Source organism: Pleurodeles waltl, chromosome 6 (genome assembly GCF_031143425.1).
Source record: "Pleurodeles waltl isolate 20211129_DDA chromosome 6, aPleWal1.hap1.20221129, whole genome shotgun sequence".
In the NCBI taxonomy this organism is placed as follows: Eukaryota; Metazoa; Chordata; class Amphibia; order Caudata; family Salamandridae; genus Pleurodeles; species Pleurodeles waltl.
Window position 1 is genome coordinate 25,982,139 of NC_090445.1, and position 22,615 is coordinate 26,004,753.

Genomic DNA, 22,615 nt, shown 5'->3' on the forward strand with positions numbered 1-22,615 from the left:
TGCCCAAAACGCATAGGCTTCAATGGAGAAGGGGGTGCCCCGGTCTGCCAGCAGGTAAGTACCTGCGTCTTCAGAGGGCAGACCAGGGGGGTTTTGTAGGGCACCGGGGGGGACACAAGTTAGCACAAAAAGTACACCCTCAGCAGCACAGGGGCGGCCGGGTGCAGTGTGCAAACACACGTCGGGTTTTCAATGTAAATCAATGGGAGACCAAGGGGTCTCTTCAGCGATGCAGGCAAGTGGGGGGCTCCTCGGGGTAGCCACCACCTGGGCAAGGGAGAGGGCCTCCTGGGGGTCACTCCTGCACTGGAGTTCCGATCTTTCAGGTCCTGGGGGCTGCGGGTGCAGTGTCTTTTCCAGGCGTCGGGATCTGGTAGTCCAGCAGTCGCGGTCAGGGGGAGCCTCGGGATTCCCTCTGCAGGCGTCGCTGTGGGGGCTCAGGGGGGGCAACTCTGGTTACTCACGATCTCGTAGTCGCCGGGGAGTCCTCCCTGAAGTGTTTCTCCACAAGTCGAGCTGGGGGCGTCGGGTACAGAGTTGCAAGTCTCACGCTTCTGGCGGGTAACGCAGTTGTCTTTAAGTTGCTCCTTTGGAAACAAAGTTGTAGTCTTTGGTGAACAGGGCCGCTGTTCTTGGGAGTTTCTTGGTCCTTTTAGAGCAGGGCAGTCCTCTGAGGATTCAGAGGTCGCTGGTCCTGGGGAAAGAGTCGCTGGAGCAGTTTCTTCAGAAGGGGGGGAGACAGGCCGGTAGGGCTGGGTCCAAAGCAGTTGGTGTCTCCGTCTTCTCTGCAGGGTTTTTCAGCTCAGCAGTCCTCTTCTTCTTAGGTTGCAGGAATCTGCGTTCCTAGGTTCAGAGGAGCCCCTAAATACAGAATTTAGGAGTGTGTTTAGGCCAGGGAGGGTGGCTACACCCTCTTTGTGCCTCCTCCCAAGGGGAGGGGGGTCACATTCCTATCCCTATTGGGGGGATTCTCCATCTGCAAGATGGAGGATTCCTAAAAGTCAGAGACACTTCAGCTCAGGTTGCCTTAGGGGCTGTCCTGACTGGCCAGTGACTCCTCCTTGTTTTTCTCATTATCTCCTCCGGCCTTGCCGCCAAAAGTGGGGCCGTGGCCGGAGGGGGCGGGCAACTCCACTAGCTGGAATGCCCTGTGGTGCTGTAACAAAGGGGGTGAGCCTTTGATGCTCACCGCCAGGTGTTACAGCTCCTGCAAGGGGGAGGTGATAAGCATCTCCACCCAGTGCAGGCTTTGTTACTAGCCACAGAGTGACAAAGGCACTCTCCCCATGTGGCCAGCAACATGTCTCGAGTGTGGCAGGCTGCTAAAACCAGGCAGTCTACACGGGTAGTTGGTTAAGGTTTCAGGGGGCACCTCTAAGGTGCCCTCTGGGGTGTATGTTACAATAAAATGTACACTGGCATCTGTGTGCATTCATTGTGCTGAGAAGTTTGATACCCAACTTCCCAGTTTTCCGTGTAGCCATTATGGTGCTGTGGAGTCCGTGTTTGACAGACTCCCAGACCATATACTCTTATGGCTACCCTGCACTTACAATGTCTAAGGTTTTGCTTAGACACTGTAGGGGCACAGTGCTCATGCACTGGTGCCCTCACCTATGGTATAGTGCACCCTGCCTTAGGGCTGTAAGGCCTGCTAGAGGGGTGACTTATCTATACTGCATAGGCAGTGTGAGGTTGGCATGGCACCCTGAGGGGAGTGCCATGTCGACTTCTCGTTTTTGTCCTCACCAGCGCACACAAGCTGGCAAGCAGTGTGTCTGTGCTGAGGGAGGGGTCCCCAGGGTGGCATAAGATATGCTGCAGCCCTTAGAGACCTTCCCTGGCATCAGGGCCCTTGGTACCAGGGGTACCAGTTACAAGGGACTTACCTGGATGCCAGGGTGTGCCAATTGTGTAAACAAAAGTACAGGTTAGGGAAAGAACACTGGTGCTGGGGCCTGGTTAGCAGGCCTCAGCCCACTTTCAAATCAAAACATAGCATCAGCAAAGGCAAAAAGTCAGGGGGTAACCATGCCACAAGGAGGCATTTCCTTACAACAAATCACACACAAAACAGTCAATAAGGACATACAATATGACAGCAATGTATTATCTGCAAAAACAGAGGGGCACGCATATATCAACTGTCCCTTCTGGCAAAAATCATTTGGAAATGGGCAATTCACAATTGCATTTAACTATTAGCAGAGTATATCCCACGGATACACAATCAACTAGCGGGCCTCTTAAGCAGGACGCAGCAACAGATACACGAATGGGAGATTCACCCACAAGTAATTCAACAGTACTTTCACATGTGGGAACACCAAACAGATTTATTTCACAACAAGCAAAAACGCAAAATGCCCAAACTTTGCGCCCAGGTATCCACGCTCTCAATCCAAGGGCAGTTGGTCAATTGGTCAGGGATATTTGCTTTCGCTTTTCCCATCTCTCCCACTAATTCCTTTTCAGGTCAACAAAATATGTCACACTTCCCTCACTATGATACTCATAGCTCCCACGTGGGCACGTCAACACTGGTACACAACACTGTTGGGTCTGTCTGTAGTACCACATTGCAGGCTCTCAAACAGGCCAGATTTATGGACTCAAAACAAAGGTCAAATCAGGCATCCCAATCCCAGTATGCTCAACCTGGCGGTTAGGCTCCTGAAGTCATAGAATTTGGATATTTGCAGCTTCCCTTTGAATGTATAGCCATTCTAAAGGAAGCATGCAAACCTACAACTAGACAGTGCTAAATGGAAAGGTTTTGTATATTACGGTCAACCTAAGAACATTCATCCACTTAAAGCATCAGTACAGGATATTGTTTATTTGCTTCACTTACTAAAAGCAAATCTAGCATATTCATCTATTAAAATTCATTTAACAACAATATCAGCTTACCTCCAAAACAGACAGCATACTTGTCTGTTTAGGATACCTGTCATAAAAGCTTTCATGGATGGCCTTAAGAGTTATTCCACCCAGAGCTCCACTTGCACCTGTCCGGAATGTCAGTATTGTGCTCACAAGACTTATGGGTCTTCCGTTTGAACACATGCATTATTGTGCTCTTCAGTTTCTCTCATGGAAGTTTGCTTTCCTGGTAGAAATGACTTCCTTAAGGAGAGTACGTGAAATTCAAGCATTCACTGTAAAAGAACCTTTCTTCCAAATTCACAAACACAAAATAGTACTTGGGACAATTCCAAAATGTCTACCAAAAGTGGTTTCACCATTTCACATCAGTCAATCTGTGGAATTGCCAGTCTTCTTTCTTTGCTGAAAGAGCTGTTCACACTCTGGATCTCAAAAGAGCTCTCATATATTAATTAGACAGAACAAAAGATTTTAGATAATCAAAACAACTTTTTGTGGCTTTTCAACAGCCTCATAAAGGGAATTCTATTTCCAAACAAGGATTAGCCAGATGGAAAGTAAAGTGTATTCAAACGTGCTATCATAAAGCTAAAAGATAGCTATTACTAAATCCTAAAGCACATTCTACTAGAAAGAAAGGAGCTTCAATGGCATTTTTGGGTAATAGACCAATGGCAGACATGTGTAAAGCAGCCACATTGGCCACACTACACTCTTACTGAACACTACTGTATGGATGTGCTATCTCGCCAACAAGCTAATGTTGGTCAAGCAGTGCTTAAAACACTATTTCGTCCTACTCCTACGGATTAGCCACCGCTTATTTGAGGGGGACTGCTTTTCAGTCTATGCACAGCATGTGTATCTGCAGCTACACATGCCATCGAACGGAAAATGTCACTTACCCAGTGTACATCTGTTTGTGACATGTAGTACTGCAGTTTCACATGCGCCCTTCCTCCTCCCCAGAAGCCTGTAGCCGTTGTAATACTTTATTTTGTAAATATGTATCTACGTTGCTGGACATCTTTAAGGACTCGATGCCCATGCGCGCTATCACCACGAGGAGTCACCACTGGATCGCGTGACTCGAAAAAGCTTCTTCGAAGAAAAACAACTTCTAATACTCTGAGCCCAACACTAGATGGCGGAATATGCACAGCATGTGAATCTGCAGTACTACATGCCACAAACAGATGTACACTGTGTAAGTGACATTTTCTATTCTCTTTTAGTCTGGTTTGTGCCTCTTTTTGAAAAGATTGATGTAAGACCCTCTGATCAGGATGTTCCAGTGAGTAACTGAGAGAGTCTCTGTACTCCTGTCACTGAGATGTTGGAGCAGAAAGAGAGAGGGCAGTCTAAAAATCTTAATTGCACTGCCATCATGTCTCGATCTGTTGCAGGTTGAGATTGTGATGCGTTTAGTGGAATCTCTACTAGATACCAGACTTTAAGGTAGCATGCAATCCAGACACATCTTACCTGAAACAGTCCCTGTCCTGGCATACTACTACAGTGTGTTTGTGATCCTTCTGACGGTTCCCCAAAATCTGCCTTCTTGGGCCCTGTTTGTAGTCTTAGCTCCTGCTCCCTTTGCTTGGCAGCTTGTGTTCATGTCTTATGGTGCTTGCATTCTGAATGCCTCCCCTTTTGTTTTAAGGCCTAGTTCTGCTAGCCCCAGTGGGAAGCCACCTGGATCCGGACCGGCCACCAGCATGAGCTCTGTGCATGGACACTATTCCCAGCAGGTATAGTACACATCCTTTCCACGCAGCAGGAAACTCAGTACCGGAGCACCATTAGACTCGCATGTAAGGCTTTGAAATACCTTCTCCATCAGACTGTGTACCTATGCTTAGGATATGAGGCTGCAGCAGGTCTAATGGTGGCATCTGCACTGCATGTTAGCCTCTGGTTCTTTGTGACCCTCTGACCCTGCTGTGCAGATCCCAACTCTCCAAGAGCATCCCAGAGGCTGCAGTGGTTGAAACTTTTGACGTGTGGAGTCCAAGCTACGGATTCCAGAATTACTCTTTAGTACTGCTCAGCTTGTGGGTCCTATAACAATTGTCCCATCCCAAACATAATGAAACTGTATAATTGCTTTACATTTTTCCCTTTGTACATCTTTAAATGAAAAACGTGCTGCATTGTTGGGCAAAGGCATGAAATGGAAGAGTGAAAGTTTAAGCTAGGATCTGACTGCTCAGATTAAAAATAGAATACTTCTGGCCCTTCAGGCTTATGCTCTGTCATGGCTGATTAGAAAGTTAGCAGCCGAACCTTTACAGAACTCCTCTCTCACTCCTTGTACTATCGAGTTCCCAAAAAGTCTAATCCAATTCTGTTATGACCATCTTGTCGTTCCTGCTAACTTATATTTTGTTTCTCTTTTTTTGCCCCACCATCATTCTCTTTCCAACACCACCTTTTTATTCTGTCCAAAACAGGTAAAGCGAGCAGACGAAATAAAGAATGGCTCTGGATCTGGCAAGCTGCAAGAGCCGCCTTCTGGGAACCAGCTGAAGCCAACACGGACAGGAGCTATAAAACCACAAGCGACTAAAGTGGAGGAGAGTAAAGCTTAGACATCCTCTATATGTTGGACCTTGCTGCCTGGCCCCCGCTGGATACACGGAACTCTTAACCGGGCAAGAAAGCACTGCAAAGCAAGAGGCATCTGGGGCTCGACAGTTTCTCCTGATTCACCACAACGCTGGACCTTGAGCCAAGGGTGCTTCCTTCCCCCCACCCCCCCCCCCCCCCCACCCTTTACAAAAACGGATCATTGACATGACATTGACTTGCATATCCATAGAGGACATCCATGTCACTAATTGACTTTGCCCCACATTTTTCCAACCCTGAACCCTCCCTTGCACTTTTAGTTTGGAAAAGTGGCTTCCTGCCTTCGTCTCAGATTGTTACTGACAAAGAAATGTGACAGACTATTTGTGGCTGACCTGTTGCCCCTTTGTTCTAAAGGCATCTGTAGCTCCCAAGCACGGCAATGGTAGGTGTTACACCAACATGTGCGCAACATCCTTGCATTTATAGCTGAACTTTTTATACTCTGTTCTCCTTGGTCCCATCCCTACTTTCCTAGTTCATTTTATATCCAAGTCTGTTCTACTTTTAAGGGCAGAGACTTTTAAATGAAAGTGTTTCTTACCGCACCCACCTCACCTCTGTCCTCATGTATTTAACCTTGTAGAATAGTTGAGAGGTTCTACATATTTTTTTTTTTTTACATTTGTTTTATTTTTTGTCTTCACTTATACTGTGGCAGCGTTGAATTCTTTGGGAAGAGTGTGTCTGTATGGGATGTTTTCCCGCTCTAGAGTTGCTGCAGCAAAGTAGGAATCATGCATCAAGTACAGAAGATTGTTTTTTTTTTTTTTTGGTCAACCTGAAATCCACCAGACACATAAAGAACCAGTTAGTGCACACTGAGTTTTAGGTGTGAAGAGAAGTGTTTTTTTTTTTTCAAACATTTCTCCTGCTCTCTTTGATTTGTACTGTTTTGTAGATCTAAATGTTGCTTGTTGTGTCCTGTGCAAGACATGCTGGTCTGGTTTTGGCACAGCAAATCGCATGACCACCTAAGGTCTTGGTGACAAACTATTTCTTCAAGAATATGCCCCTCTCCCATGTGGTTTGCCAGGTAAAGAAAACACTACTTTACTTCTAACAGAGCAAATTGTTTCAATTTATGCAAAGCAGTCAGTGGGTTGTTTTCTGAGCATGCGATTCAGTTCATGATGCTACCTTCGTATGACATTTTAGGGGCTGCTGAGCGAAGACGGACAGCTGCACGATTTCATGTGAAAGAGCCTAAATATTTAGACAATTAAGTGATATAAACCTCTTGAAAGTTTTTAAACTGATCTCTGCTTCAATCCTGAAAAGTTCATTGTCTGCCGTGTTGATCAGCTTGAAGTAACCTGATTTGCAAATCAGGAAGACTTAAATCTGCTTGTGGTAGAGATTTGTGCAATCCATTGTTTGATCCTCTGCCACATTTGTGTTCTGACACACATTTTTTCCCTTTAAATGTAAACCTAATGAGTGGGGTTATATGGTGTGCTTCCATCAGTAACGGGTTTTGTTTTCAGAAGTATTTGCAGTTTTTCTGTATGACAATGAAATGCTCTGAATACAGGCTCTCTGTAACACAGTTCCTTCACAGCATGTCTATCTGACACAATGTCAACGTATTTAATCTTGAAAGTATGCAGTGCTGACCAGATGTAGTATCTGTACAAAATTATACTGTTGACTTCTTTGGGATAGGCACTCATGGCTCTCACAGCACTTAACCCTGTGTCTGTTTCCTACCCCCCAAACTAGTTACACCTGCCCTCCTCCCTCCTAGACTACGCCATTATTGCAACCCATTTAGCAGAGCTTACTGTTGTCTCGCTTTCGGCGCATGCTTTTTACTGGCCACGAAGCCTGTGGAAGAGCTTTAGTTGCCAGCACAGTTCTAGAGGGGGCAGTCAGTAGTTGTAGCACTGTACCACCTTTCTGGGGCGCTTCCACACACCTTAGTATTCCAGCTTGCTTTTATTATTGAGGCCTGCCTCCTCTCAAATATGAGTAGCTCTCAATATCTCGTTCCCTTTGATTTAAATGAAAATGAATCCTTTCTAACAGGCCCTACCTCTCCATGTTTTTTGGATACGAAAACAATACAACTTTCATTACAAGTATTTGATGATGTAGGTGATTGAAATATTTCTCTGCTGTGTTCATCTGATAATAGTTCTCTGGTGCAAGCAAGATCAAGAGATTTGTAGCTTGTCTCCCACCTTTCCTTTAATCAGTTAACTTGGTCTAAATTTATCATTTTTGCATTAAAGCATCACTGTAGTTTAAAAAGAAAAGCAAAACTACTACTAATGTCTTAATGTATAGTGTGGCCAAACTGGACCACTACATTTTAAGAGCTGTGACCACCTCCTTACTGGCGCCCATACCTTTAAATTAGAGGAAGTGGAAGGTTCCTAGGAAATTGATAGTCCTCTCGTTTTCACCTGTCCTACCTCCCAATCCCTAATGCTTCACCTTTAGTTTCTTTCTGAAGGAGCTCAGGTTCCATGTGATGACTGCTATCAGCCATGGTTCAGTACAGACCAGACATTTCTGACAATTTGCTTCCTTTGTGTTCTTGCTAGTAGTTAAATCTCGAAGTGGCTTCCCTACCCCAGAGTGTTCTTTGAAGCTGATCTTTGGAAAAGACCAAGCGGGGACCAAATATTGACTTCATATGGAGGATCCCTACTGTTTTCCTGGAAAGTACTTTTTGGCTGAAATAATTTCAAGTGGCGAGTGAAAGGGAGCCAGTGCATGTAAAAACCCTTCTGTGTTGGAACCACAATTGCATTCCTTTTTTCTTTCTTCGGCTGCAGATACCTGCTTGTGCTTCACTTTAAAGGTTTCTTTGTGTTTGGCGTGACTTATGGAGATAGGTTCTGTTCAAATGGTGACTGCTGTATTGGTGCAGACTGGTTTTTCCTGTTCGTAACCTCCCTGAAACTGTTGATGGTGACGTTGGACGTTCTTGGGAGCTGAAGTCCCTTATGGCCGCTCTTTGCACTTCATATTCGGTAATAGCTGTTTTATTTAAATATTTTTATTATGAGCACTTTGTTCTTGTAACTGAGTGCCTGGCTTTATTTTAGCTGGCTGCATTTCCAGCACACACAAGCCCTAGAGGGTAGAACATTAAGGTTTGTGAGTTGCAAATTACAGCAGTACTATTGCCCAGTGAGAGAAAAAGGCTTCTGTTTCAAGTCATTGCATGTCAGACAGACTTGGCCAGCTGATGCACTCACTTTGTGTAGGTGTTGGGGCACCAGGGGAGGGTCTTCGAATTCTTGTAGAGGTTCTGCCCAGAGGTAGAGATTATGGGGTAAGGTGGGAGTGAGAGCATATACATCACTATCTACATCACTGTACAGTTACAGAGGAGATACTTTTGGGCTGGTCTTTCTGACTTCAGTGTAGGGAGTGACACTTAAGCGTTTATGAACTCCCGGTATTGCCAGAGGCCAAAGAAGAATTGCAGAGCTGTACACATGGCACTTGTAACCCAATCTAAGAACACCTGACTTTCACCAGGAAAGCATGAGTGCAAATGCACACTCACCAGTTTGCAGTCATTCACAGGGGCCATTTTTTTAAATAGTATCAGGGCTCCCAGCCTTTGGATAGGCATTGTTTTGAAGTGTCCTTTCAGTCCTGCTGGGCCCATCCACCAACACCTTGCTGCCAGATCTTGCAGAGTCCGAGGAGCACTCTGCATGCACTGTGTATATGTAAATAAAAGCTGTATTTTCTTCCATTTGTACTTTTATCATCTCTGCTTTTGGTCAGTTCTACAGAGCTCTGCATTTTCAGATGCTGCTACTGTAGATACTTGTTTGGGAGGTGAACTGTGTTGCAGGTTTGAGAATGAAAGATGTCAGATCTCCCTGTTTGACCTACTGTTATCCTACCAGAAGGAAATGAAAGTAACACTGCGTGGCTGGTATCAAGTCAGGATGAGCTGCATGCGCAAGCAGGTATTGACGAACCTTGTTCAGCAAACTGAGCTAGGAAACGGTGGGCTTCGAAACCTGGCTGCGTGGTGGCTGTCGACCAACCCAGCATGTTACAAATCTCCCTCGTTCTCTCTGGCTTTGTACTGATGTACCTGAGGTTTACAAACAGGATATTGTACTGTAAAGTTCTTGCTCGGATCGGATGGCTTTTCCTCTTCTGTTTTGTTCCTTCACTCCCTACCTGCCTTTCCTTTTATACCAACAGGATATTTGAAAGGGCAGATGTTGGATGTGTAACGTGCAGCTGTTTATACATAAGAAATATATATATATATAATTTAAAGACAAACTTTTAACTGACCTAAAATATTCTCATCCTAGCCAGTCTCAATGTTGGGGTTTGTCAAACCCATTCCCCAGCCCCATCCCTGTTATTAGTATCACCAATTGTTTTTCCTTTCAAATGTGATTGTATTAGATCTTTCCATATGAAAGAATTCTCCTTATTTAAATAAAAAAATAAAAATAAAGCAAAGTATGCTTTTCTCAAGTTCCTGAGTGTGTTTTCTTTTTGGGAGTGGGGGGGATATTCATACCGGTTCCTCATTTTTTGTGTTCTTGGAGTTAGGGCCTGGTATTTGGGTAGCTTGAAATACTCCCTGACACGTAGGCTTTTGTTATGCGGTAATGAGAATCAGCATCTGATTTAGTCACTCACAAGAGTTTCTCAGTTTTATTTTAGATTGTTAGTTTAGGGCTCTTTTTCTGAAGGACAATGTCTCTCTCTCGGTGTCTGTCTCTCTCTTTATGTGTGTGTATATATGTAAAGAAATGGCTCCCTGTTGCAGTTACCCCCCACTTTTTGCCTGATACTGATGCTGACTTGACTGAGAAGTGTGCTGGGACCCTGCTAACCAGGCCCCAGCACCAGTGTTCTTTCACCTAAAATGTACCATTGATCCCACAATTGGCACACCCTGGCATCCAGATAAGTCCCTTGTAACTGGTACCTCTGGTACCAAGGGCCCTGATGCCAGGGAAGGTCTCTAAGGGCTGCAGCATGCATTATGCCACCCTAGAGACCCCTCACTCAGCACAGCCACTCTGCTTACAAGCCTGTGTGTGCTAGTGAGAACAAAATGAGTAAGTCGACATGGCACTCCCCTCAGGGTGCCATGCCAGCCTCTCACTGCCTATGCAAGTATAGGTCAGTCACCCCTCTAGCAGGCCTTACAGCCCTAAGGCAGGGTGCACTATACCATAGGTGAGGGTACCAGTGCATGAGCATGGTACCCCTACAGTGTCTAAACAAAACCTTAGACATTGTAAGTGCAGGGTAGCCATAAGAGTATATGGTCTGGGAGTCTGTCAAACACGAACTCCACAGCACCATAATGGCTACACTGAAAACTGGGAAGTTTGGTATCAAACTTCTCAGCACAATAAATGCACACTGATGCCAGTGTACATTTTATTGCAAAATACACCCCAGAGGGCACCTTAAGAGGTGCCCCCTGAAACTTAACCGACTGTCTGTGTAGGCTGACTAGTTCCAGCAGCCTGCCACACCAGAGACATGTTGCTGGCCCCATGGGGAGAGTGCCTTTGTCACTCTGAGGCCAGTAACAAAGCCTGCACTGGGTGGAGATGCTAACACCTCCCCCAGGCAGGAGCTGTAACACCTGGCGGTGAGCCTCAAAGGCTCACCCCTTTGTCACAGCCCAGCAGGGCACTCCAGCTTAGTGGAGTTGCCCGCCCCCTCCGGCCACGGCCCCCACTTTTGGCGGCAAGGCTGGAGGGAACAAAGAAAGCAACAAGGAGGAGTCACTGGCCAGTCAGGTCAGCCCCTAAGGTGTCCTGAGCTGAAGTGACTAACTTTTAGAAATCCTCCATCTTGCAGATGGAGGATTCCCCCAATAGGGTTAGGATTGTGACCCCCTCCCCTTGGGAGGAGGCACAAAGAGGGTGTACCCACCCTCAGGGCTAGTAGCCATTGGCTACTAACCCCCCAGACCTAAACACGCCCTTAAATTTAGTATTTAAGGGCTACCCTGAACCCTAGAAAATTAGATTCCTGCAACTACAAGAAGAAGGACTGCCTAGCTGAAAACTCCTGCAGAGGAAGACCAGAAGACGACTACTGCCTTGGCTCCAGAAACTCACCGGCCTGTCTCCTGCCTTCCAAAGATCCTGCTCCAGCGACGCCTTCCAAAGGGACCAGCGACCTCGACATCCTCTGAGGACTGCCCCTGCTTCGAAAAGACAAGAAACTCCCGAGGACAGCGGACCTGCTCCAAGAAAGGCTGCAACTTTGTTTCCAGCAGCTTTGAAAGAACCCTGCAAGCTCCCCGCAAGAAGCGTGAGACTTGCAACACTGCACCCGGCGACCCCGACTCGGCTGGTGGAGATCCAACTCCTCAGGAGGGACCCCAGGACTACTCTGATACTGTGAGTACCAAAACCTGTCCCCCCTGAGCCCCCACAGCGCCGCCTGCAGAGGGAATCCCGAGGCTTCCCCTGACCGCGACTCTTTGAATCCAAAGTCCCGACGCCTGGGAGAGACCCTGCACCCGCAGCCCCCAGGACCCGAAGGACCGGACTTTCACTAGAGAAGTGACCCCCAGGAGTCCCTCTCCCTTGCCCAAGTGGAGGTTTCCCCGAGGAACCCCCCCCTTGCCTGCCTGCAGCGCTGAAGAGATCCCGAGATCTCTCATAGACTAACATTGCGAACCCGACGCTTGTTTCTACACTGCACCCGGCCGCCCCCGCGCTGCTGAGGGTGAAATTTCTGTGTGGGCTTGTGTCCCCCCCGGTGCCCTACAAAACCCCCCTGGTCTGCCCTCCGAAGACGCGGGTACTTACCTGCAAGCAGACCGGAACCGGGGCACCCCCTTCTCTCCATTCTAGCCTATGTGGTTTGGGCACCACTTTGAACTCTGCACCTGACCGGCCCTGAGCTGCTGGTGTGGTGACTTTGGGGTTGCTCTGAACCCCCAACGGTGGGCTACCTTGGACCAAGAACTGAACCCTGTAAGTGTCTTACTTACCTGGTAAAACTAACAAAAACTTACCTCCCCCAGGAACTGTGAAAATTGTGTCCACTTTTGAAATAGCTATTTATGAATAACTTGAAAAGTATACATGCAATTTTTATGATTTGAAGTTCCTAATGTACTTACCTGCAATACCTTTCAAACAAGATATTACATGTTAAATTTGAACCTGTGGTTCTTAAAATAAACTAAGAAAAGATATTTTTCTATACAAAACCTATTGGCTGGATTTGTCTCTGAGTGTGTGTACCTCATTTATTGTCTGTGTATGTACAACAAATGCTTAACACTACTCCTTGGATAAGCCTACTGCTCGACCACACTACCACAAAATAGAGCATTAGTATTATCTATTTTTACCACTATTTTACCTCTAAGGGGAACCCTTGGACTTTGTGCATGCTATTCCTTACTTTGAAATAGCACATACAGAGCCAACTTCCTACAATATATATATGTTCGATGGCATGTGTAGCTGCAGATACACATGCTGTGCACAGTCTGCCGTCTGGTGTTGGGCTCGGAGTGTTACAAGTTGTTTTTCTTCGAAGAAGTCTTTTCGAGTCACGAGACCGAGGGACTCCTCCCCTTTCGGTTCCATTGCGCATGGGCGTAGACTCCATCTTAGATTGTTTTTTTTCCGCCATCGGGTTCGGACGTGTTCCTTTTCGCTCCGTGTTTCGGATCCGAAAGTTAGTTAGAATCTCGGAAAAAATCGTCGGTATTGTTTCGTTTGGTATCGGGTTAGTTAGAACAAATCGACACCGAATCTTGAAGAGCTCCAGTGGCCCTTCAGGATAATTTCGATCCCCCGTCGGGGCCTGGTCGGCCCGACCGCGTACGACTTCAAGACTGATGGAACGGACCCCGTTCCGCTTCTGTCCTAAATGCCATAACAAATATCCGTATACGGATCAGCATCTGGTCTGTAACTTGTGCCTGTCCCCGGAGCACAAGGAGGATACGTGTGAAGCCTGTTGAGCGTTTCGGTCGAGGAAGACGCTCAGAGACCGAAGAGCCAGAAGATTGCAAATGGCGTCCACGCCGACAGGACAACATTGGTTCGAGGACGAAGAGGAAGCGTTCTCCATCCACGAGTCGGATTCGGGGGAATCCGACGCCGAAGACATAACAACCGTGAGTAAGATGTCGAAAATTAGGACTCACGAAAAGTCCACAAAAGCCCAGGGGACGCCACTGCCAACAGGCCATGGCTTAACCCAAAAACTAGGTGACCGAGCCAAGGCACCGAAAAAGGGCATGCTGGTGTCGAAGTCATCCGACTCCGGTTGTGATACCGCCACACAGCAACCTCGGAGCCGAGACACCGGCGCCGAGACAATTCGGCGCAGAGACAGCGGCACCGAAGATGTTCGGCACCGAGATACCACGCCGAAATGAAAGAAATCTTCTTCGGAGCCTAAAAAGCCTACCGAAACGGTTTTGGTACCGAAAAAAGCCTCGGAACCGAAAATTAGTTCCTATACAGAGGAACAAGGACTAAACACCCAATTGCATAGATTTGGTCAAGAGCTTCAAACTGTAGAAACTGACTACACTCAAAGGAGGCTTCACATCCAGGAAGACACAGGGAAGATAACCACTCTTCCCCCAATCAAGATGAAAAGGAAACTTGTTTTCCAACAAGGGGACAAGCAACCACAAGCAAAGGTGGTAAAGAAAGTAACACCACCACCTTCTCCACCACCATCAACACATGCATCACAGACGCAAACTCCACCACTAACGCACTCACCAGCTCATACCACAATGAGCCAGGATGATCCCGATGCATGGGACCTCTACGACGCCCCAGTGTCTGACAATAGTCCAGACTCATATCCAACTAAACCGTCCCCACCTGAGGACAGTACATCATATGCACAGGTGGTCGCAAGGGCAGCCGAATTCTACAATGTCTCACTACATTCGGAACCTATTGAGGATGACTTTTTCTTTAACACCCTGTCCTCCACCCATAGCCAGTATCAAAGCCTTCCCATGCTCCCAGGAATGCTAAGGCACTCAAAACAAATATTTCAGGAGCCAGTTAAAGGCAGAGCCATAACTCCAAGGGTGGAGAAAAAATATAAGGCACCTCCCACAGACCCAATATTTATTACAACACAACTAACACCGGACTCAGTAGTTGTGGGGGCAGCTCGTAAAAGAGCCAACTCTCATACATCAGGCGACGCACCACCTCCAGACAAGGAGAGCCGCAAATTTGATGCAGCGGGAAAAAGAGTTGCAGCACAAGCAGCAAATCAGTGGCGTATCGCCAACTCGCAAGCACTCTTGGCAAGATACGACAGGGCTCATTGGGATGAAATGCAACATCTCATCGAACACCTTCCCAAGGAGTTCCAAAAAAGAGCGCAACAAGTGGTGGAAGAGGGACAAAGTATCTCGAACAATCAGATACGGTCTTCCATGGATGCAGCCAATACAGCTGCAAGGACAATAAACACTGCAGTCACAATACGGAGGCACGCTTGGCTGCGCACTTCTGGGTTCAAACCCGAAATCCAACAGGCTGTGCTCAATATGCCGTTTAATGAACAGCAATTGTTTGGGCCGGAGGTAGACACTGCCATTGAAAAACGAAAAAAGGACACCGATACAGCCAAAGCCATGGGCGCACTCTACTCCCCGCACAGCAGAGGCACATTTCGGAAGACATCTTTTAGGGGAGGGTTTCGGGGTCAACCCACAGAAACCAACACTTCACAGACAAGACCACCTACCTACCAGGGTCAATATCAAAGGGGAGGTTTTCAGGGACAATATAGAGGAGGCCAATTTCCAAGAAGTCGGGGAAAATTTCAAGGTCCCAAAACCCCCTCAAAATAAACAGTGACTCACAAGTCACACAACACCAGTGGGGGGGAAGACTAAGCCAATTCTACGAATCTTGGGAAGAAATAACAACAGACACTTGGGTCTTAGCAATTATCCAACATGGCTATTGCATAGAATTTCACAAATTCCCTCCAAACATCCCACCGAAAACACACAATATGTCAAAACAGCATATAGATCTTCTAGGACTAGAAGTTCAAGCATTACTACAAAAGGACGCAATAGAATTAGTACCAAGCCTACAGAAAAACACAGGAGTTTACTTACTGTATTTTCTAATACCAAAGAAAGACAAAACTCTGAGACCAATACTAGATCTCAGAACACTAAATACCTACATCAAATCAGACCACTTTCACATGGTCACATTACAAGACGTAATCCCACTGCTCAAACAGCAAGACTACATGACAACATTAGACCTAAAGGATGCGTATTTCCACATACCGATACATCCTTCCCACAGGAAATACCTAAGGTTCGTATTCAAAGGAATACATTACCAATTCAAAGTGTTGCCATTCGGAATAACAACTGCGCCAAGAGTCTTTACAAAATGCCTGGCAGTAGTAGCTGCACATATCAGAAGGCAGCAGATACACGTGTTCCCTTACTTAGACGACTGGTTAATCGAGACCAACACGCTAACAAGGTGTTCACGTCACACACAGTATGTCATACAGACCCTTCACAATCTGGGTTTCTCCATCAACTATGCAAAGTCACACCTTTTGCCGTGTCAAACACAGCAATACTTAGGAGCGACAATCAACACAACAGAAGGGATAGCCACTCCAAGTCCACAAAGGGTTCAGACATTTCACAAGGTGATACAGGCCATGTATCCAACACAAAAGATACAAGCAAAAATGGTATTAAAACTCCTAGGCATGATGTCTTCATGCATAGCCATTGTCCCAAACGCAAGATTGCACATGCGGCCCTTACAACAATGCCTAGCATCACAATGGTCACATGCACAGGGTCAACTTCTAGATCTGGTGTTGATAGACCGCCAAACATACATCTCGCTTCTATGGTGGAACAGTACAAATTTAAACAAAGGACGGCCTTTCCAAGACCCAGTGCCACAATACGTCATAACAACGGATGCTTCCATGACAGGGTGGGGAGCACACCTCAATCAACACAGCATCCAAGGACAATGGGACATACATCAAAGGAAGTTTCACATAAATCACTTAGAACTGTTAGCAGTATTTCTAGCGTGGAAAGCATTTCAACCCATGATAACCCACAAATACATTCTTGTCAAAACAGACAACATGACAACAATGTATTATTTAAACAAACAGGGGGGGACACACTCGACACAGTTGTGTCTCAGAACACAAAAAATACGGCATTGGGCAATTCACAACCACATTCGCCTAATAGCACAATTTATTCCAGGGGTCCAGAACCAGCTAGCAGACAATCTCTCTCGGGATCACCAACAAGTCCATGAATGGGAAATTCACCCCCAAATACTGAACACTTACTTTCAAATTTGGGGAACACCTCAAATAGATCTATTTGCAACAAAAGAAAACGCAAAATGCCAAAACTTCGCATCCAGGTTCCCACACCATCAATCCCAAGGCAATGCTCTATGGATGAATTGGTCAGGGATATTTGCGTACGCTTTTCCCCCCTCTCCCTCTCCTTCCATATCTAGTAAACAGATTGAGTCAAAACAAACTCAAACTCATACTAATAGCACCAACATGGGCAAGACAACCTTGGTATACAACACTACTAGACCTGTCAGTAGTACCTCATGTCAAGCTACCCAACAGACCAGATCTGTTAACACAACACAAACAACAGATCAGGCATCCAAACCCAGCATCGCTGAATCTAGCAATTTGGCTCCTGAAATCCTAGAATTTGGACACTTAGACCTCACACAAGAGTGTATGGAGGTCATAAAACAAGCTAGAAAACCTTCCACTAGACACTGCTATGCAAATAAATGGAAAAGATTTGTTTGTTACTGCCATAATAATCAAATTCAACCATTGCACGCATCTCCAAAAGATGTAGTAGGATATTTACTACATTTGCAAAAATCAAATCTAGCTTTCTCTTCCATAAAGATACATCTCCCCGCAATATCTCCTTACCTGCAGATTACTCATTCAACTTCCCTATTTAGAATACCTGTCATTAAAGCGTTTATGGAAGGCCTAAAGAGAATTATACCACCAAGGACACCACCTGTTCCTTCATGGAACCTCAACATTGTCTTAACAAGGCTCATGGGTCCACCTTTTGAACCCATGCATTCTTGTGAAATGCAATACTTAACGTGGAAAGTTGCATTTCTCATTGCCATCACATCTCTAAGAAGAGTGAGTGAGATTCAGGCATTTACCATACAAGAACCATTTATTCAAATACACAAAAATAAGGTAGTTCTAAGAACAAATCCAAAATTCTTACCAAAGGTTATCTCACCGTTCCACTTAAATCAAACAGTAGAATTACCAGTGTTCTTCCCACAGCCAGATTCGGTAGCTGAAAGAGCACTACATACATTAGACATCAAGAGAGCACTAATGTACTACATTGACAGAACAAAACAAATTAGGAAGACAAAACAACTATTTATTGCCTTTCAAAAACCTCATACAGGAAATCCAATTTCAAAACAAGGCATTGCTAGATGGATAGTTAAGTGCATTCAAGCCTGCTATCTTAAAGCTAAAAGAGAACTGCCTATTACACCAAAGGCACACTCAACCAGAAAGAAAGGTGCTACCATGGCCTTTCTAGGAAATATTCCAATGAACGAAATATGTAAGGCAGCAACATGGTCTACGCCTCATACATTTACCAAGCACTACTGTGTAGATGTGTTAACTGCACAACAGGCAACAGTAGGTCAAGCTGTACTAAGAACATTATTTCAAACTACTTCAACTCCTACAGGCTGAACCACCGCTTTTGGGGGAGATAACTGCTTACTAGTCTATGCACAGCATGTGTATCTGCAGCTACACATGCCATCGAACGGAAAATGTCACTTACCCAGTGTACATCTGTTCGTGGTATTAGTCGCTACAGATTCACATGCGCCCACCCGCCTCCCCGGGAGCCTGTATCTGTTTAGAAGTAGATCTTAAACATTTGTACATTCACTCCATTGCATGGGCACTATTACTAGCATACACAACTCCTACCTCACCCTCTGCGGGGAAAACAATCTAAGATGGAGTCGACGCCCATGCGCAATGGAGTCGAAATGGGAGGAGTCCCTCGATCTCGTGACTCAAAGACTTCTTAGAAGAAAAACAACTTGTAACACTCCGAGCCCAACACCAGATGGCGGGATGTGCACAGCATGTGAATCTGCAGCGACTAATGCCACGAACAGATGTACACTGGGTAAGTGACATTTTCCATATATTCGATGGCATGTGTAGATGCAAATACACATGCTGTGCACATCCCGCCATCTGGTGTTGGGCTCGGAGTGTTACAAGTTGTTTTTCTTCGAAGAAGTCTTTTCGAGTCACGAGACCGAGGGACTCCTCCCATTTCAGCTCCATTGCGCATGGGCGTCGACTCCATCTTAGATTGTTTTTTTTCCGCCATCTGGTTCGGACGTGTTCCTTTTCGCTCCGTGTTTCGGGTCGGAAAGTTAGTTAGAATCTCGGAAAAATCATCGGTATTGTTTGCGTTCGGTATCGGGTTAGTTACAACAGATCGACACCGACTTTTGAAGAGCTCCGGTGGCCCTTCGGGGTTTTTTCGATCCCCCGTCGGGGCCTGGTCGGCCCGGCCACGTGTCTCTTCAAGGCTGATGGAACGGACCCCATTCCGCTTCTGTCCAAAATGCCATAACAAGTATCCATATACAGATCAGCATCTGGTCTGTAACTTGTGTTTGTCGCCGGAACACAAGGAAGATACTTGTGAAGCCTGTCAAGTGTTTCGGTCCAGGAAGACACTAAGAGACCGAAGAGCAAGGAGACTGCAAATGGCGTCAGCGCCGACAGGACAAGAGCGTTTCGAAGAGGAGGAAGAAACATTCTCCATCCAGGAATCGGACTCGGAGGAGATCGATCCCGAAGAAACGCCGAAAACCGTGAGTAAGACGTCGGAACGCAAAACTCACGAAAAAACCACTAAAGCCCAGGGGACGCCACCGCCAACATGCCATGGCTTAACCTGAAAAATAGGTGACCGATCATCGGCACCGAAAAAGGGCACGCTGGTGGCGAAGTCATCCGACTCCGGTCGAGATACCGCCACACAGCAATCTCGGGCCCGAGATAGTGGCTCCGAGTAGGTTCGGCACCAAGCTAGCGGCACCGAAATGGGTCGGCACCGAGAGACCACTACGCCGAAAGTAAAGAAGGTTTCGTCGGAACCGAAAAAAGCAGCCGAAAAGGTTTCGATACCGAAACATCCGGCCTCGGAACCGAAAACAAGTTCCTACACTGAGGAACAAGGACTGTCCACACAAATGAAGACACATAGATTTGGACAGGAATTGGAAACAATAGAGCCAGACTATACACAAAGAAGGCTCCATATCCAAAAAGAAACAGGGAAGATCAGTACTCTCCCTCCGATTAAAATGAAACACAAACTTGCCTTCCAAGAAAAAGACAAGCAGCCACAGGCAAAGGTGGCTAAACAAGTAACCCCGCCACCATCTCCACAATGCTCTCCGCAACCATCACCGGTAGCCACTCCACCAATGATGCAATCCCCAACTCATACAGGAATGAGTCAAGATGACCCTGACGCATGGGACCTTTATGACGCACCAGTGTCAGATAATCGTCCTGAATGTTATCCAGCTAGACCGTCGCCACCAGAGGATAGTACAGCCTACGCACAGGTGGTGTCGAGAGCAGCGGCATTTCATAATGGCAGCCTGCATGCTGAGCCCATTGAAGACGACTTTCTTTTTAACACACTGTCGTCCACACACAGCCAGTATCAAAGTCTTCCTATGCTACCCGGAATGCTAAAACACTCCAAACAAGTGTTTGAAGAGCCTGTAAAAGGAAGGGCCATTACTCCAAGAGTGGAGAAAGAATATAAACTGCCACCAACAGACCCCGTGTACATCACACAACAGCTAACACCGGACTCAGTTGTAGTAGGGGCAGTGCGCAAGAGAGCGAACTCACATAGTTCAGGAGATGCACCACCTCCAGATAAAGAAAGTCGAAAATTCGACGCAGCAGGCAAGAGGGTGGCGGCACAGGCAGCAAACCAGTGGCGTATTGCCAATTCACAGGCTTTGTTAGCCAGATACGATAGGGCCCATTGGGATGAAATGCAACACTTTATAGAACATTTGCCCAAGGAGTTCCAAAAGAGAGCGCAGCAAGTAGTAGAAGGAGGACAGAGTATCTCCAATCAGATACAGTCAGCAATGGATGCTGCAGACACAGCTGCTAGAACTGTCAACACAGCAGTAACAATAAGGAGACATGCATGGCTGCGTACATCAGGATTTAAACCAGAAATACAGCAAGCTGTGCTGAATATGCCATTCAACGGACAGCAGTTGTTTGGGCCGGAGGTGGGCACTGCGATCGAAAAACTTAAGAAAGACACTGACACGGCCAAAGCCATGGGCGCACTCTACTCCCCACAGAGCAGAGGCTCATTTCGAAAAACACAGTTTAGAGGGGGGTTTTGAGGACAAAGCACAGAACCCACAACCAAGACCCACTTACCAGAGCCAGTATCAGCGGGGAAGTTTTTGGGGACAATATAGAGGGGGACAATTCCAAAAGAATAGAGGGAAGTTCCAAAGTCTAAAAAAAAAACTCCTCAAAACAAGCAGTGACTTCCAAGTCACAAATCCCCAGCACATAACATCTGTGGGGGGGGAGACTAACCAAGTTTTACAAACATTGGGAGGAAATAATAACAGACACTTGGGTCCTAGCAATTATCCAGCATGGTTATTGCATAGAATTTCTCAAATTCCCTCCAAACATCCCACCGAAAACACACAATATGTCAAAACAACCTATAGATCTTCTAGGACTAGAAGTTCAGGCATTGCTACAAAAAGCAGCAATAGAATTAGTACCAAACCAACAGAAAGGGACAGGAGTTTACTCTCTGTACTTTCTCATACCCAAAAAAGACAAGAGTCTGAGACCTATACTAGATCTCAGAACATTAAATACATACATCAAATCAGATCAGTTTCACATGGTGACATTACAGGACGTAATCCCACTGCTCAAACAAGACTACATGACAACACTAGACCTAAAGGATGTATATTTCCATATACCGATACATCCTTCACTCAGAAAGTACCTAAGGTTTGTATTCCAAGGGGTACATTACCAGTTCAAGGTGTTGCCATTCGGAATAACAAATGCGCCAAGAGTTTTTTAAAAATGCCTAGCAGTAGTAGCTGCACATATCAGAAGGCAGCAAATACATGTGTTCCCGTACCTAGACGATTGGTTAATCAAAACCAACACGCTAAAACGGTGTTCACAACACACGAAGTACGTCATAGAGATCCTCCACAATCTAGGTTTCTCAATCAACTACACAAAGTCACACCTTCTGCCGTGTCAGACACAGCAATACTTAGGGGCGACAATCAACACAGCAAAAGGGATTGCCACTCCAAGCCCACAAAGGGTTCAAGCATTTCACAATGTAATAAAGACCATGTATCCAAAACAAAAGATACAAGTCAAAATGGTGATGAAACTACTAGGCATGATGTCCTCATGCATAGCCATTGTCCCGAACGCAAGGTTGCACATGCGGCCCTTACAACAGTGCCTAGCATCACAATGGTCACAAGCACAGGGTCAACTTCTAGATCTGGTGTTGATAGACCGCCAAACATACACTTCGCTTCAATGGTGGAACAGTATAAATTTAAACCAAGGGCAGCCTTTCCAAGACCCAGTGCCACAATATGTAATAACAACAGATGCATCCATGATAGGTTGGGGAGCACACCTCAACCAACACAGCATCCAAGGACAATGGGACACTCAGCAGAGACAGTTTCACATAAATCACTTAGAACTCCTAGAAGTATTTCTAGCGCTGAAAGCATTTCAACCTATAATAACCCACAAACACATTCTTGTCAAAACAGACAACATGACAACAATGTATTATCTGAACAAACAGGGAGGAACACACTCAACACAATTGTGTCTCTTGGCACAGAAAATATGGCATTGGGCGATTCACAACCATATTCGTCTAATAGCGCAGTTCATACCTGGAATTCTAAACCAGTTAGAA

The 22,615-nt window shown here is 46.1% G+C and overlaps 1 protein-coding gene across 6 annotated transcripts in view; it reads left to right on the forward strand.

The window, feature by feature from the left end:
- PRRC2B (proline rich coiled-coil 2B) overlaps window positions 1-9,987 on the forward strand; it is a 635,269-nt gene extending 625,282 nt beyond the window's left edge. For 5 of the 6 annotated variants that reach the window (XM_069237079.1, XM_069237080.1, XM_069237081.1 and 2 more), the window contains 2 exons: window positions 4,553-4,640; window positions 5,343-9,987. In XM_069237079.1, the coding sequence (XP_069093180.1) occupies window positions 4,553-4,640; window positions 5,343-5,480 (226 nt within the window). In that variant the 3' untranslated portion in view covers window positions 5,481-9,987. The remainder of the gene's footprint in view (window positions 1-4,552; window positions 4,641-5,342) is intronic. The other variant, XM_069237082.1, reaches the window with a different exon arrangement.
- The last annotated feature ends 12,628 nt before the right edge of the window (window positions 9,988-22,615 follow it).